Below are 16,624 nucleotides of genomic sequence, written 5' to 3'. Positions count from 1 at the left end.
GTCTAGATACGGATGTATCTAGACTCATTTTAGTGCTAGATACCTTCGTATCTAGACAAATTCAAGACAAGTAATTCGGAACGGAGGGAGTATTTTTAGAATCAGTTAAAGAAAAAGGTGATACTTCTCCAACCCAGTTGCAAAAAAAAACAGCTTAACCCGACCTAACCTAACTGCAACCCGCTCACATGGTCGTTGGGGCCCACGTAAAAGTAGACGGCCCAGATTATTCCTTGGGCATCCGCTACCACCCCCCAACGCCAGTGAGCTCAGCATCTCCACCTCCTCCTCCTCCTCCCCCGTCGTCTCCGGCTCCGACTTCGACCAGAGGAAGCAAGGCAGGCAGGCAGGGGCGGGGCCGATCGATCCTACCCCGAACCTCACACACGCAGCAGAAACTTCCAGAAGCCGGTCCATTCCCATCCTCTTCGGCGGCCGACCAGCCGGCCAGATTCTCCTGATCCAAGGAGGGAGGGAGATGGGCCAGGCCTTTCGCAAGCTCTTCGATGCCTTCTTTGGCAACAAGGAGATGCGGGTGCGCCCTCTTCTCTCCTCTCTTCTCCTAATTAGTTTGTTGGGCGAATGGATCGGTCGACCTTCGATCAGAGCACATATCGATCCGCTCCTCCTTTGATTTACTATTAGTTTCATATGATTCTGTCTGATTTGATTTGTTTTCATCCTGATGAATACATACAACTGAGGAGCTAGCAGATTTTACATCTCAACCATGTGATGTGATGATGCTCGCTTTCTTACTAGCTGCTTTTGTCATGTTAGTTGCTATTTTCATCGCACTATGTATGCATACCATCCATGTACCATCAGAGATACTCAGAGGGCACGAAGATCCAAGCTAATTCGTTGTGCTCCTCGATTCTAATGGAACGGCCTGTTGCCTTATGCTAGGTGGTGATGCTTGGGTTGGATGCAGCCGGTAAAACCACCATACTCTACAAGCTACACATTGGCGAAGTACTCTCCACCGTCCCCACCATTGGTACAACATACCTGCCTGCCTATCTCTTTACTTATTAACTAATTTTGGGCTCGTGCAGTGTGCTTTCATACGACTAAACACGAAGCCCTTGAACTACTTTGCTAGTTAATCCATTCGTGGGCAGGTTTCAATGTTGAGAAGGTTCAGTACAAGAATGTAGTGTTCACTGTGTGGGATGTGGGCGGCCAGGAGAAATTGAGGCCCTTGTGGAGGCACTACTTCAACAACACGGATGCTCTGGTCATTACTCTCATTCCATATGCTTGCTTGTTGTTTCGTTGTATTTTAAGTAGCGATTCAACATAGGAACATATAGGACTACTAAAGCTATAAGTTCCTTTCCTCCAGTTAGTTGTTTCATTCTTTACTTGCTTCTCTTTTGTGCCCATCTGATTTATGAACAAGTTCAGTAGCAGTCACCAGGAAAGATGGTCAATTAGCTTATCTACTGTGGATATTTGCATACGTTAGTGCTCTTAGCTGCTGAGGCACCAAAAACAGACATGGTAGAATTGTTAGCCAAACAGGATAAGTGTCTGGATGTTACTACACATCTCCCTACCTAGCCTAGGACCTTCGTCTTTGTGGATCATGCTAGAACTCGCCTTTGATTTATTGATGGGGCATAGTGATTTGTGATATGACACTGCTTTCTTGAGATGTAAGCTTTCTCTGTTGCGTTTGTTAACTTGCAGATCTATGTGGTCGATTCCCTCGACAGGGATAGAATTGGAAGAGCCAGGGCTGAATTTCAGGTTTATGGCATTTCTTATCGAGAACCTGTTCCTGTTTCTGTGGTAATATCTGTTGTGATATGTGCTCTAACTTACTGTAATCTATTATCTCTTGCAGGCCATAATCAATGACCCATTTATGCTCAACAGTGTATTATTGGTGTTTGCTAACAAGCAAGACATGGTATGCTTGTCATGGTTTCTTTTGGTATCACGTGCACTTGTTCAAGATGGTGTGGTTTGTGTAGAATACTAGTAGATTATAATTCTCTGCCTTAAGACTGGTTGTTTTGGACTTGCTTCTTGCGTGCATATATAAAGAGTTTGCAGATTGTAGGGGATTTACATTGTTTACATATATGGACATGCTGCATTTATGTAGGGCTGAAGTAGCCTTTTGTTGATATTTTCAGTTTCACTTGTGAAAAGGAAGAGTTTATTCTGCCTTAGAAAACAGGTTTATTTTCACTCCTTGTATGCTTAATCATGTAGTGCCTGTGTGTCTTGTGAATGCAGAGGGGAGCAATGACCCCGATGGAAGTATGTGAGGGTCTTGGTCTGTATGACCTGAACAACCGCATCTGGCACATCCAAGGCACATGTGCTCTTAAAGGCGATGGCCTGTACGAAGGCTTGGACTGGCTAGCGACGACTCTGGATGAAATGCGAGCTACAGGGCGGTTAGCTTCGACATCGGCGTAAAGAGTAACAGGGATGGCTCGTCTGTGTTTCTTGGCACCTCATTTTTCCTTTTTGTGTCTGCCCTGTGGCTGCCCTTTGATGTGGTCGACAGATTTGTTGTAGTATGAATGATTCGCAAGAGGAGATGCGTTTCTGAAGAGGGGGTGCTCCTCCTAGTTAGAAGCGCATATCTATTCTGTTCTACTCTAGGATTGTGGGATGTAAATACTGATGTTTCTACTGATGGCATGACACGCTCATATTTGTGGTTTAGTCTGAAGAAATCACAGTATTTACTCTACTTTGTTCGTTTGTTGGGAATGACTAGCTAGAATGCCAACGCTAAAAATGGAAAATTATGGGATGCTTTTCTTGGATTGGTGGTGTTGTGGACGTGGTGGCGTTAGCTGCTTCAAATCCATGTCGAAGAAGCTGAAGCAAAGGGTCTGTGTTGTACTCCCTCCGTCCCGAAATAAGTATCTCAAGCTTTTGGGACGAAGGGAGTACTAGGTATGAAAATTGTGAATGATATTCCTCGGACCCCTACTATTTTGGAGTTGGATAATGTTGTTGCTGTTGTTGTTGTTGGAGTCAGCAGAAACAAATAGATGTATTTAAGAAAAGTTGCGGAGAATATCTGAAGAAATCAAGCCCTTGAAGAACCAAGATGATTTTCTTATCAGAAATATAAGAAGAGAGTGCAATACTGCAGCTCATCATCTAGCTTTTGCTAGTAGTGTCAAAAAAAAGCCCTGCATTATGGGACGGAGGGAGTAGAAATCAGAGTGTGAATATTGTCTGGTTCGGACTTGTGCCTGAACCTATGCGTGAGCTTTTGTATCACTAGCCGCCGCCTCCAAAAAACCTAGCTTTCTGCCTCCCACCGCGCCGGCACCGGTCCATCCCGTCTCCGGTGGCCCTATGGCCATGGAGGCGGAGTGGATCTCGGCCCTTGCCGGTGGAAGGGCTTCATTTTTAGATCTTTTTTCGAGCTTTATTAGGGTTTGTGTCCTGCTCAGGAAGGCGAGATGGTGGCGGCTCCCTGAAGCTGGAATAAAGGTCTCCCCGTCTAGCCCCGTTCCGGTGATGCATCTTGCATTGTTGGTGGGTGTGTGGAGTTGTGTCTCCGGCGGATCTGTCTTTGTTGAATTTGCTCGAATCTGTTCGTCGTTCGTTTTCGTTCGTGTATTTTCAGATTGGATCCTTTTGATCTACACTCTTCATCCGCGGTGGTTGCTGATCTGGTGCGTTGGTTCTACGGGGCTTTAGCACGACGACTTTCCGACTGTCTACTGCAACAGGTTTGCCCGGCTCCGGCGAGGGAGGGGCGATAACAGCGGCGCGCCTTCGGCCCGCTTCAGTGCTTGTAGTCGTCGCTAGGTGGTCTACGGATCTGAATGTAATTTTTATTATTTCTAGTGTTCGTTGTACTACCATAATTAAAGATGAATAGATTGAAAGTTTTTCCCGAAAAAAAGACAATGTAAAATTCCTTTGAAGGGTAACTAAGAAGGAACTGCCAGATCGCAGCCGTTTGATCGAGATCAAACGACGGCAATTTTTTCTAAAAAAAATGCATTCACTACAGTGACATGCTAGTCTCCAGAAATTGTCACCCTCCTACAGCTAATTGTTCGTGATTGCCATCCGCCTAGCGAACGTTCGCCAACTAACTCCGTGTTACACCCCCAACCCCAAGGCACTAAATAACTAATTGGAGACTGGTAAAGACGTAAATATATGCCCCGTCCATAGCCGAGCGAGGAGGGAGGGAGGATAAGGTAAAGGAAGCAGGCAAGGCGAGACGAGAGCGTAGCAGTCAGCGTGAGCAAGAGAGATGGCAGCAGGAACGGCCTGGGCGGGATGCCATCTCGCCCACCTCCCCCAAATTCCCATCTCGGTCAGCATCCCCGTGACCGGCGCTGCCGCTAGCAGCAGGAGGAGGAGGTGCGGCTTAGCGGCGGCGGCGGGGGCAGCAGCAGCAGCAGCGACAGACGGGCGGGTGCTGGGCCGGCGCCCCGTGGAGGACGTGTACAAGGTGCGCGTGGTGCGCGGCGCGGCGGCGCAGGAGCGGGTGGAGGCGCTGCGGGCGATGGAGACGTGGTCGACGTGGCGCACGGGGGGCCGCTGCCACCTGGCCTGGGACTGGCAGGTGGACCAGCTCGTGTACATCGTCGCCGGCGAGGTCCGCGTGCTCCCCGCCGGGGCCACCACCGGCGAGGAGTACATGCACTTCGTGGCCGGCGACCTGGTCCGGTACCCCAAGTGGCTGGAGGCGGACCTCCACTTCGACGGGCCCTACGAGGAGCGCTACCGCTTCCTCGCCTACGGCGACGACAACTGAACCGCGGCGCCCCCTCCTAGCTAGCTCCTTTAGTCCTTCTACTACTAGTTCACTGAAGCTTTCGTTCGAGTTCTAGCCATATAGTATTTCCTTTTGTTTACTATATACTCCTAGCCTGGGACAATAAGGAGTATTTCCTAGTCGATCGTTTGAGTTCATTCGAGAAGCACTGCACAATCTCCTTGTTGTACATTTGATGATTCGATTGGACATTGCTGGTAGCCCTCATTCCACCGCTGGCCTTGTCCAGGACTAGTATGTTCGATCGGCTTTGGGATGCGGTCTACAGCACTAGCAGGAATGCAGGTGGGGATTGCAAGTTCTCTTGGCGCTGGAGCCGCCCAACTGGTTCTTACAGAGTATCTCTGTCTACAAGCTGTTGTGCCAAGGACAGATTAGATTTTTAGAGAGAAGGCATCGGCCGAGCTCGAGATAGGGCTTGAGCCTAGCTCGGCTTTGAATTAATAAAGCAATCAACCGGCCAGGGTTTCAAGCATACACCCATAGGCAGCGAGAAAGAAAACACAGAGCGGAAATATACAAAGGCGCTGGAAAGCAGCAATGAAGCATGAAGTCGTAGACGCCGAGGTCCTCCTCCATGAACAAAGCGCCGAGAACAAGAACACGCGGCTCAAGAGGAGAAAGGCAGACCCGCACCATCGGGGAACGCCATCACCAAGCTACTACAGACCCCGGCACGGCACATCCAACAACATCCATCTCCGAAGGAGGCCACAACCTCCTCGCCTGGATCGAAGGTGCCGTACCGTCGCGAGATGATAAAGTTCCCCAAGAACAATGGTGGATGCCGCCGGAAAATGGCCACATACAGTGGGTCAGCGCACCCAAGATGAGCTACCGGAGCTTCTCCTCAAGCAGAACACCACCGCTCCCCACATCCAGCAACCAGAGGAGGAAAAGCAGCAACTAGGACAGAGGGCACCACCGACGCCACCACCCGCACCCCAACAGCGCCCACCGACGAGCACCTCCCAAAACGGCGTCTTCAAGAAGGATACGACGCCGAGGGCGCCGGTGCCGCCTCCGCCCAACAAAGTTAGGGCTTTCACTCGGGAGAACAGGGGGAAGGGGGGAGTGCGGAGTAGGGGATTAGACCTGTCGGACGTCTCCAAGGAGGAACACGGCGCCCTCAGGCATCGCCGCGGATGCGGCCGGCCAGGGATTTCGCCCGGACAGATTAGATTCAGTACTGCTAATTGCATCTGGAGGGATGGTATTCATCGCTTGATGCAGAGGTCGTGGCTATCCCCTTTTCCAACACTTGCAAAACTTTCGCTTGGCATTCAGTACAGGATCTGGATCACAGAGTCCAGCATAGCCTTCAAGATGACATGGCTTCCTGTTATCTCTGTCTGCAAGATCTCAACAGGTTTGGTACCATGTCTTCAGAACAGAACTTCTTCCCTGTTGACAGTCTAGGACCCTGGTGGCTGCACGCTAGAAACCTGATTCCCAAGTGCAGCAAGAGGGAGGGAGTTTGACACTCTGATTATCTTAATCGCCTGGAGCGTATGGAAACGGCACGGTGCCCGGTTTTCAGAAATCTGGCGCTCCAGGCGAAGGAGCCTGAATTGGCCAATCTCATTTTTCAGAATTTCAGCTCTGGAAGTTTGCCAAAGAGATGGATAGTGATAGTTTAGACAGTAGTTGGCTTTGAGTCTGTTTGTTGGAACTAGGCCGAGTTCTTGTAAGTTTCTTGCCATCTTGCTATATAGTCCTACTCTTCTTCCAGAGACATGTCCTGGTCATACTACTTCCTAATTCTACCCAACAAGCAGGAATCAAACTACTCCCTCCGTAAACTAATATAAGAGTGTTTAGAATACTAAACTAGTGATCTAAACACTCTTATATTAGTTTACAGAGGGAGTACCATTTACATAGGATCAACAGCATGACCACCTTCTGCCAAGTACTTCCAATCAAATTATCTATAGCATCAATAGAATCATACCATGAAGTGATATAGCAAGCAATGGCAAAGAGTATATAACCACATGTAATGTTAATTGCATCAACGAGAAGAAACATTCACCCCAATAGTCAAATATATGCTTATCAAGGTGCCCAGATGGGGCGACTACAAAAGTAACAGAACAGAGAATCAGAAGAAAGAATAATTCAAGGCTGGATTTATTTGATTGCCACTTTCAGGCCATGATCAATTGTAATTTGCTCCTTGCCTCCTGCTATTCTGCGTTCCTCTTCCACCACCGGAATTCGAATTATGGTTGCTTCTTCCTCTTCTCTCCCATCCACCATTAGGCCGAGAGGAACCACCTGTATTATTAATATGATGATGAGGACCAGCACCGGTGTCACGGTAAGATGCACCGCTGCTGTCCTCGATCCTCAAGCTACTCCCCAACACCATGCCAACGATGTGATCGTTAAAATGATCTGCAGATGTTGTTCCTCTTGCTCTCCCGCGCTGACGCCGACCACCGCGGTAACCAAAATCTGGCTCCTGATGGGTTGTGTTGTCAAAGAATGTATCCATAATGTCATCAGAAAAAACACTATGATGACCATGTCGCCGGGAAGAGCCAATCACGGCTTCAGCGGCGTCAGCAGATCTAAACAATGGGAGTCGCATTAAATCAAGGCCATATACCTCATCAAAGTTGCGGTGGAGGTAGGGATCAGTGTAGTCATCATAATCTTGTTCGATGTCATCATCGGGTATGATCATCATACCACCTCTCAGCGAATTAACTCCAAAACGAAGACTAATCTCCTCGAGAAAGGGGTCGTCGTCTTCATCATCTTCGTCCATCATCATATTCAAGTTGGAAGCAGCAAACTGCTGCAGCTGCTGCTGTCTGGAGCTTTCAACTCTGGCCCCAGTGGGCCTCGGCGGTGCGGCGTGAACAGACGCTGCAGAGCCGCCACGTCCATAGATGGGTATAATGGCATCGTCAGCGACCTGGCCCTTGCAGACAGGGCACTCGCGGTGGTTGGAGTGGACATGGAGCCACTGGTAGAGGCAGTCCCAGCAGAAGAGATGGCCGCACTTGGTGACTACGGGGTCGTCTGCCATGTCAAAGCAGACGTTGCACTCGAAATTGGCAGCATTGCACCTGGCCTTGTCGTCCGGTTCATTGGCATTGGGTGTGGAGGTAGGAGACGGCTTGTGGTCTGTGAAGGTGGGGCGAGGCTGTGGTGGACGAGTTGGCCGCGGGCGCCGGGTGGAAGTGGAGGAGCCTCCCTGCCCTTGGTGTCGGTCCAGCTCCCCCGCCGGTGGGTGGCGCGGGTGCTGCGAGGAGTGGTCATTGTGGTTGACAGGACGGTAGCGATGCTGCTGCTGCTGCTGATGGTGCTGTTGTTGGTGGTGATGCTGTTGCTGTTGCTGTTGCTGCGGCGGCGGCTGAGGCTGCGGCTGCGGTGGCGTTCTCTCTCTCCACATGGTGTTGTTGTTGGCGTTGCCGCCGCCGCGGTTTGAGAAGCCGCCGCCGCCTCCCCCTCCTCCTCGCCCCCGGCTGCCGCCGGAATCGGTCCAGCCGGCCATGAGGATCGGTCTGGAATAGCCCTAGAAGATTAAGATCTGAGAAACGAATCGAACAAGGGTTTGGAACAACTCGCGGAAAGGGGATCGGGAGCGACGCGAACCTGCGGGCCGCCGGAAGCGCGTATCAATAGATCGAATCCAGGGAGAAGCAGCGGGCGGAACAAGAACCTTCGCCGCCGCTTCCTCCTCCTAATATAGTCCTGGGGCCGGCCGCTCCGGCACCGCCTCCGCCTCCGCCTCCGCCTCCCACAGGGAAGAGGTGTAGAGATGTCTGCGCATTGGATTGAAATTCGATTTGATTTGCTTCCGTTTACTTCTCCAGAAAGCGATTCCGACAGCAACACCGCACGACAAGCCTTGGGCTTCGTTGGGCTTTTCTATCTCGCTTTCGGTTGAATTTCGGCACAAGCCCAGGCCCAGAGTGCTTCGTCGTTTTGCTTTATTTTACGGGAAAGCTAACTCGTGAACACCCCTAGAAAAAAATACTACCTCACGAACGGTCGCCGGGGCTGGATGGCAAGTGAACGGGTTTGTCTGGCAGTTTCAAGTCATAACGAACGCCACGGCGGATAACTAGAAAATATATGCCGCTTCGCTGGCTGTTGGATGGACGCGGGGATGTCCATTGGATCTACCCATCCACAAGGGTCATCTCCCTTTTACAACAAGAGCGGTGTTGCACAACAAGCTCCGCAACAGAATGCTTGTTGCAAAACGTCATAACCGCTATTTACCTTTCTAAAAGACGCCGTGTTGTAGAACTTTTTTGCAAATGAGGTCATGTTGCAAGACTTTTTTACAACGGAGGTTTGTTGAAAAAAATTTGTCTTCACTCTTTTGCAACATAGCTTATGTTTCAGGAGAAACTTCTGCAACATTGGTGTTGTTGCAGAAAAAATTGAGGGGAGCCATGAGGAGTTAGGGGCACATGTCACATGGGACGCGTGTAGTACGAGCAAACAAGGGTTGTGTTGTAGTTTTTTTTTTCATCTACATTTTTTTGTAACATAGATGATGTTGCGGAAGACGTTTGCAGCATTGGTGATGTTGCAGAAATTTTTACAACATAGGTCTAGTTGTAGTTTTTTTTACAACAAAGGTCTTATTACAAGGTTTTTTTTCCCTTGCAACAGAGGTCTTGTCGCAGAATTTTTTGTGACAAAAATCTTGTTACAAAAGTCAGGAAATTTGCAGATTTTTTTTTTGCAATAAAGGTTGTGTTGCAGAATTATTCTGCAATAGAGGTCTGGTTGCAGAAATTTATAGTCTTTTACAACCGATGCCCGTGCGAGCCGACGCCCAGCAACTGTTCTCGGGTGAGACGAGAGTGATAGGATTGTGGTGTTTCTAGGAAAGGAAAGGTGGACAACGGACGTGGGCACATGTAGACATGGTAGACGATGAAGACGGTTGACGTTTGGGAGCAATCCGTCAGTGAATGATAATCATTTTCTTTTTTATGGCAGTTTATGATTGTTCCTTCCGTATTTTTTCCTTCCTAACAGAGACTGTCACGTGCCCCTAAGAAAACTGTCATGCATTCTAACAAAAATGACAGGTAAGATGTTCGTAAATGTCATCCTCCCGATCAGACTTTTAGAAAACCGGATACAACTCCTTTTTTATAACACATTATAAATGCAGATGCTCATATACACTCATGTTTATAAACGCATACATGCACACCTTATCCCTATGAGCATCTCCAAGATACTAAGTCGACATAACATTTTTAGATTAACGAAGTCACTGCAGCGTCTTTGTAGTCAACAAAAACGTCTCCTCTCACTGAATAAACATCACAACTCTAAAATACAAGTACAACACATAAGTCGCTAATACTGAAAAAATTACGGAAGGCACCACACTAATAGTGATCATAAGGCTCCATTTGGAACAAAGGAATTCTAGAGGAATTTTAGGCCCCGTATGAAACAAGTGATGGCAAGCCCAGAGTACTTCATTGTTTTGTTTTATTTTACGGGAAAAATAACTCGCAGACTTATCTAAAAAACCAAAGAAAAAAACTAACTCGTGAACACCCCTAAAAAGAAGCTACCTCGCGAACGGTCGCTGGGGCTGGATGGCAAGCGAACGGGTTTGTCTGGCAATTTCAAGTCATAACAAACGCTTTTTTATGATAGTTTTTGACCTTTTTGCCGTATTTTTTCCTTCCTAAGAGAGACTATCATGTAAAAATGGCATGCGTTCTAAAAAAATGACATGCAAGATGTTCGCAAATGCCATCTTCCCCGCCGAACTTTTGGAAAAACGGATATAACCCTTTTTTATAACACATTACAAATGCAGATGCTCACCTACACTCATCCTTATGAACGCACGCATGGTCGTACGCACATCTTATTCCTATGAGCACCTTCAATATACTGAGTCGACACAACACTTTTAGATTAACGAAGTCACCACACGCGACTTCGTCGTCGACGGAAACGTCTCCTCCCACTGAATAAACGTTGCAGCCCTAAAATACAGGTACAACACATAAATCGCTAAATGCTACAAAAATCACGGAAGGCACCTCACTAATAGTGATCGTAAGGCTCTGTTTGGAACAAAGGAGTTCTAGAGAATTTTAGGCCCCATATGAAACAAGTGATGGCAACATAAATGAATTTCCTATTAAAATAGGTTTGCATCAAGGGTTAACTTTGAGTCCTTATCTTTTTTGCTTCTGTGATGGATGAGGTCACAATGGATATGCAAACCTTATCACATGGTGTATGTTGAATGCGGATGTGTGGTGCTATCATTAGACGAGGGTTAATAGAAAGTTAGAGTTGTAAAGATAAACCTCTCAATATTTGGGGTAAATACTGCAAAAAGACGATGATATCGATGAAGATGTGAGCCATCCAGTCAAAGTTGGGTGGATGAAGTGGACCAAGCTTCTGGCATTCTCTGTGACAAGAGAATGCCAAGCTAAAGACATGCTTTATAGGACGATGATTCGACCTATGATGTTGTATGATGCTGAGTGTTGACCAACTAAAAGGCGTCATGTCCAATAGTGATATGTAATAGAGATGTAGATATGTGGCCACATAAGATAGGATCGACTCTGGGATGATGATATATGTGATAGAGTTTGGGTAGCATCAATTGAAGTGAAATTTGTCCAGCATCGTCTGAGATGGTTTAGGCATATACAATGCGGCTTCCCAGAAGCGTCACTGCATAGCAGATGGTTAAAGCATGATGATAATGTCAAGAGAGGATGGGCATACCAAATTTGACATGGGACAGTCAGCAAAGAGAGATCTAAATGACTGGAATATCATCAAAGAACTAGTCATGGGCATGAGTGTGTGAAGGTTAGCTATTCACATGTGAGAATCATGACTTGATTTCAAGATCTTGTGTATTTTAACTCTAGCCTAACCCTACTTTTTAGGACTAGAAGGCTTTGCTCAAACATTATGTTCTCTCTTCCAGCAAAATTTATGTAGAGCATCGAACGAGCGTGTTGTGCAACTTATGCGCTTCTGATTCCTCTAGGAATCTACAAGACTTGATGTCTAACTCCTTTAAATTTTCTATTCATTTGGTTTTCCTATCATGGAATACAAAGATGCCCTTAAATCCATGGTTTAATTTCAAATGAGTTCACAACAATGTTTGGTTGGGGATAATTACAACTAGAGAATGAGAATTTAGGGGATCAAGATTTAGATTCGTCCTATGGTTAGGAGGGGTATGGGAGTTGAGCGGATATTAATCGGATGACCTCCGACATCGTGCTCCACGAAGCGGAGCCATGTCGGGAACCCTAGCTCCAGGGAGCTAACTTCAAGAAGCTGCGTTGGACCACAGTGTAAATTGAAGGAGTTTGAGGCGTCACAAATCCTTAAAAGCGCAAAGTTGGCGCAAATTACATCTCACTAACACCTCTGAGTGGAAAATGACCGGTTTTGAATAGATGATACGTCTCAAATGTATCTTTTGTTTGCTTGTGTCATGCTATTTTTATATCATTATTGCATAGCTTTAGTATTATCTTTTACTCCCTCCGTTCCTCAATCTAGTGCGTATAAAATTTTGACGAAAATTCCACTTTGTAGTGCGCATTAGCACCCGTGGGCGATTCTGGACGATTCTATCCCCAGACCGCAAGGACGCGCTTCGTCCTCCGCTCGCTCCTTCCTCTGTTCGCTTTATCCCCTACTCCCGCAGATGCATCTCGATTGAACTCCACATCGCCGATCTACTCGCCTAGCGCACGCGACTGCTATCCTTTGAAGAGATCGTGGCGGGGGAAGAGGTCAGAGGTGGTGGAGGCGGCGCCGCCACGGCGTTCAGTGGCGTGATGGACGGAGGAGGCGGGGGGTGGAGAGGAGGATGCTTGTGCCGCCGTAGGAGAAGGCGATGCCGGCCGTCCAGGTGGTCAGGACTGCAGCGGCCCAGCGGGATTCAAGCAGCGGGGGTGGAAGTTCAAGATGGAGGAAGAAGATGATGTATGGTGCCACGGGCAAGAAGATGGGGAGCCGCCTGACAATGGCGGCGATAGGGGCTGGCTGGACGCCCTGTACACACAGGAGGCATGCCCTTTGTCCACGTTGACCACAACGGAAGGTTGGCTCCCGCCGGCCCACGTTGACCACAACGGAAGGTTGGCTCCCGCCGGCGTCACTGACTGCTCGTTGACTAGCTTGACACCGCGATCTTCTGGCAAGTCCTAACCTCGTGCGTCCCCCCTGACACGACCCCGGCGTCACCAAGTCCACCGTCGGCGTCTCCGGTGTCACCGCATCCACGGCCTGCATGCCCACGTTCGCGGTCGGCATCTCCGATGTAACTCTGTCCCCGGCTAGCATGCCTTCGTCGCTGCCGGCGTTGCCGCGTCCTCGGCCGGCGTCTCCGCGTCCAGCGAGTTACGAGGGCACGCCGCCGGCGCAGCAACGGCACGCTGCCACTTTCTTCTCCACTTAGTACTACTAGTACTGTAGTACTACTTGGGAACATATGGCATGGGCTGGGAGTGGGACAAAGCGTGTGAGGGCTCAGGGCTTTCTCGTCCAAAAGCTTCCGCCAGCTCATACATTGGTACGTGTGCTGCAAACTATGCGCACTAGATTGAGGAACGGAGGGAGTATTATTTTTCTAGACTAACCTATTAATTCAATGCCCACATCTAGTTGCTGTATTCTGCTATTTTTTAGAGTTTTCAGAAAAATCAGTTTTTTATCAAAACAAATCAAATAAAATACGTCTGTAACTTTCAAATCCAGGAAATTTCATAAAGCATTGCAGCCATGAGAGGGGATCTCATGGAGTCCATGTGGCCCTGGCTCGCGACCAAGGGGTGGGCCGCAAGGGTTATAATATATATCAAAATTTGACAAATATCGTCTAGTTTAGTGTGAATTTCGTCTCTCTTTTTTAAGATTCGTTTGAAATGGGACCAGCATTTGATGCCTGCGATTGAATGGACTCTTCTGCTATATCTGTCCGTGGAGATGTTTGCATACTTTTGTGAGGCCCATTTTGGTGACCCTCGTTGGAGTTGCCCTTAGTGAAGAGATAACTATTCTCAAGAAAAAAAAAACTGAAGAGATAACAAGGGCGGGTGGGAGTTCGAGGAGATGTTTAAGTAATCACATCTTGACCCTCAATTCTCACTAATCAAACAAATAGAATAATTTCTTTGTGCTTTACATACATAATTCCCAAAAGAATGCATCATAATTCCCAAAACAATGCATCATAATTCCCAAAACAATGCATCCATATAAACATGTTGAATTTTTTCAGAATTTTTTGAAACCTCAATATTATTTTGGCACTATTCAAAATATAGGGCTCACTGGAGCTCGTCCTCCAAACTGACTTTTTGCCAAACCACTCATCTTCCAACATGAGCAGAAGAATGAAACTAGCATGTCTACCAGCTTGTCTTGTATATTCAGAATTCAGAATGTCAATATTCTGCATAGAGCAGCTTAGCGCAGTAGCTGTAAAAGGCAATCATCCAAATTTCCTCTACAATGACCCTTACAGCTACTTTAACTTACCAAGCTAGCAGATAAGCACTATAAATCTACAACAACAAGCTTACATGGCCACCAGACGATGCATATCTATCTGGAAGATGTACATACATGATGATGCCATGAGTACATTTATATCAGTCGGTGCCTAGGAGGGAGGATGTCAGAAGCGCCTCTTCTGCTGAGGGTACCCAGGGTTCTGCATCCCCATCCCTTGATCAGCCTTCCTTCTCAACTGTCAACGCCAAGAAAATCAAACGGCTTACTGATCATCACAAGCGTTATTCAAACAACAGTAGCTAGGAACATAACATAATTAAAATATACAACAAACCTGGTGTGGATGAGACTGGCCACCTGCGCCTCTCTGCATTGGAATGTTACCGGGATTCATCCCAACCATGCCTGCTTGGGGTGCTGCGCCAAAGGCACCCATGTTTGCACCAGGAGGCATTCTTTGCATACCACCCATAGGCTGTTGCATTTGCCTTGGGATTTGTCTTGGTACAGGCTGGCCTCCTGGAGGTCCGTTTCCCGATGGCTGAAACATGAATGCATCATGTTATTACAGATCATAGCACGGCAGTTCTTAAGAATTCTTTGGTTCACTCAAAGTGGGACTGAAACAAATCTTCTGAGGAAATTAAACAAGAAACAAGCCTTGCGATGCCTACATCTAACTTGACTGACTGATTAAATATGGTCTGCGCCATTGGAAGATGATTTTGCTACAAGGAAGAAATCTAAATCTCCATAAGAAGCACATTCATTGCACAAGCTTTCCACTAATCTTCTCTAAAAAAAGATTTCCACTAAGCTCTTCTCTATCAAAAAAAGCTTTCCACTAATCAGGTCACAGATTGGAAAATTAAGATTTAGGCAGAGACAAAGCTTCTATTACCGGTTGAGTTGGTTGAAGGCTTGTTGTTCCTTCAAAATCTGTTGAGGTATCTACTGGACGAACAGGATATGTCACAATTTTCTCGCCTGGCTGAGATGGTACAAGTGCACTGACCAGAGAGACATTTTAGGCACAGCGACAAGAAAAACCATCACTTTCTAAAGTAGAGGCAGTTGAGACTCTATTCATACATAACTTACTTTCGTCCAGGTAGCGGGTCCATCCGGAAGTACCTAGCAAAGAGGTGGATGTATTCAGAAGAGTTGATATATCAAACTTTATTCCCCAATATCAGAAGAGTTGACATATTAAACTGTAATCGCCAATATCGCCGCATTACAACTATGATTTTGTCGTGTTCCCTGTATATTTAAAATATTCTACAGCATTAGGACATGAGTTTATCTCAAATCGGCATTGTTTCAATGGTTAAAAGTTATGTGTAATTAGCAATGACAACATTAGGTACAGATCAATCCTACCGGAAGAACCTTTGGTTCCAGGTTTTGGCCGCTTTTGCTTTATGCTTGTGATCCATTTCGGCATTCTTCTAATAGGAAATAACACGAATTCTGTTCTGTTTTGTTTTTTTCCTGCTGTAACGAACTCCTAATGGTTTGTAATAACGGAAATCAGAAGGCAGCCCCTTGTTTTAAAACCATTTTATATGTGAATAAAGGAAACTTCGAGGTTAAAACATAGACATGATTCCAAGAATAATTCCAGACTGCTTCTAAGGGTATCTCCAACGTGGACCCTCAAATCATCCGTATATGTCCTTTGCGGGAGTCCGGACACTTGCCATCCAGTGCTATCCCTCAAACGTCCGCGGACGCGTCCGGATGTCTGAATTCCGGCAAACTGGTAGCAAACCTGGGGGAGCTTTGCGGGAGTCCGGAAATCCATCTGGCCAATCAAAAGCCACCATGTATCCCTCCTCTCTGTCCGGATGGCGGAAGGCCGCTGCTAATTTTTTCCTGTTTGGCGGAAGGTGAAGGAGTTTGGCGGAAGCTGCTAGCATGTTTGACGGAAGCACTAATTAAGTGGCACTAATTAACATATTTGGCGGAAGGGTAGCATCTTCGGCGGAAGCCACTAAATGGCTAGCATGTTTTAACTAGTAATTAAGTGCTAAATAGCATGTTTTGGCGGAAGGGTAGCATCTTATGCGGAAGCCACTAAATGGCTTGCTCCATGTTGGCGGAAGGCACTTAATTAAGTGCTTCATTTTGGCGGAAGGGCTAGCATGTGTTATCTTAATATGGGGCGTTTGTCGGAAGGCTATTTTTTAAAGTTAATAGGGGCGGACATTTAAGGTATGCATCAGCTAAGAACTAGTTAATAGTTATACAGATATGGAAACAGAAGCATCCAAACACGCGAAAGGGGGAAAAGAATAGGTGAAGGTATTAATTATTTACTCATGCTCC

The 16,624-nt window shown here is 47.1% G+C and overlaps 4 protein-coding genes across 6 annotated transcripts; 2 read left to right on the top strand and 2 right to left on the bottom strand.

Moving 5' to 3' along the window:
* The first annotated feature begins 228 nt into the window (after positions 1-228).
* LOC125511686 (ADP-ribosylation factor-like) lies at positions 229-2,716 on the top strand. Its single transcript, XM_048677127.1, has 6 exons — positions 229-535; positions 910-1,000; positions 1,125-1,240; positions 1,696-1,755; positions 1,853-1,918; positions 2,251-2,716. Exons 1-6 carry the CDS (start codon positions 479-481, stop codon positions 2,434-2,436), a joined length of 576 nt encoding a protein of 191 aa, XP_048533084.1. The 5' UTR covers positions 229-478; the 3' UTR covers positions 2,437-2,716.
* Positions 2,717-4,153: 1,437 nt separating this feature from the next.
* LOC125511695 lies at positions 4,154-4,987 on the top strand. Its single transcript, XM_048677133.1, has one exon. The coding sequence runs from the start codon at positions 4,253-4,255 to the stop codon at positions 4,757-4,759; it is 507 nt and encodes a 168-aa protein (XP_048533090.1). The 5' UTR covers positions 4,154-4,252; the 3' UTR covers positions 4,760-4,987.
* A 1,783-nt stretch (positions 4,988-6,770) lies between these two features.
* LOC125511670 lies at positions 6,771-8,608 on the bottom strand. Of its 3 annotated transcripts, XM_048677114.1 has the most exons (3): positions 8,390-8,608; positions 7,395-8,298; positions 6,771-7,247 (listed from the first exon to the last, which is right to left on the bottom strand). In XM_048677114.1, the coding sequence occupies exons 2-3, from the start codon at positions 8,286-8,288 to the stop codon at positions 6,942-6,944; spliced, it is 1,200 nt and encodes a 399-aa protein (XP_048533071.1). In that variant the 5' UTR covers positions 8,289-8,298; positions 8,390-8,608; the 3' UTR covers positions 6,771-6,941. The 3 variants fall into 3 exon arrangements, with proteins under 3 accessions (XP_048533071.1, XP_048533053.1, XP_048533061.1); XM_048677096.1 differs by having other exon boundaries at positions 6,771-8,298; XM_048677104.1 differs by having other exon boundaries at positions 6,771-8,309; positions 8,390-8,605.
* Positions 8,609-14,169: 5,561 nt separating this feature from the next.
* Positions 14,170-16,604, bottom strand: LOC125511661 (cyclin-dependent kinase E-1-like). Its single transcript, XM_048677087.1, has 4 exons — positions 15,395-16,604; positions 15,195-15,303; positions 14,628-14,834; positions 14,170-14,528 (listed from the first exon to the last, which is right to left on the bottom strand). Exons 1-4 carry the CDS (start codon positions 15,415-15,417, stop codon positions 14,457-14,459), a joined length of 411 nt encoding a protein of 136 aa, XP_048533044.1. The 5' UTR covers positions 15,418-16,604; the 3' UTR covers positions 14,170-14,456.
* Between the last annotated feature and the right edge of the window lie 20 nt (positions 16,605-16,624).

The sequence above is a fragment of the Triticum urartu genome, chromosome 1 (genome assembly GCF_003073215.2).
Source record: "Triticum urartu cultivar G1812 chromosome 1, Tu2.1, whole genome shotgun sequence".
Classification (NCBI taxonomy): Eukaryota; Viridiplantae; Streptophyta; class Magnoliopsida; order Poales; family Poaceae; genus Triticum; species Triticum urartu.
This window is presented reverse-complemented; position numbering and strand designations above follow the sequence as displayed.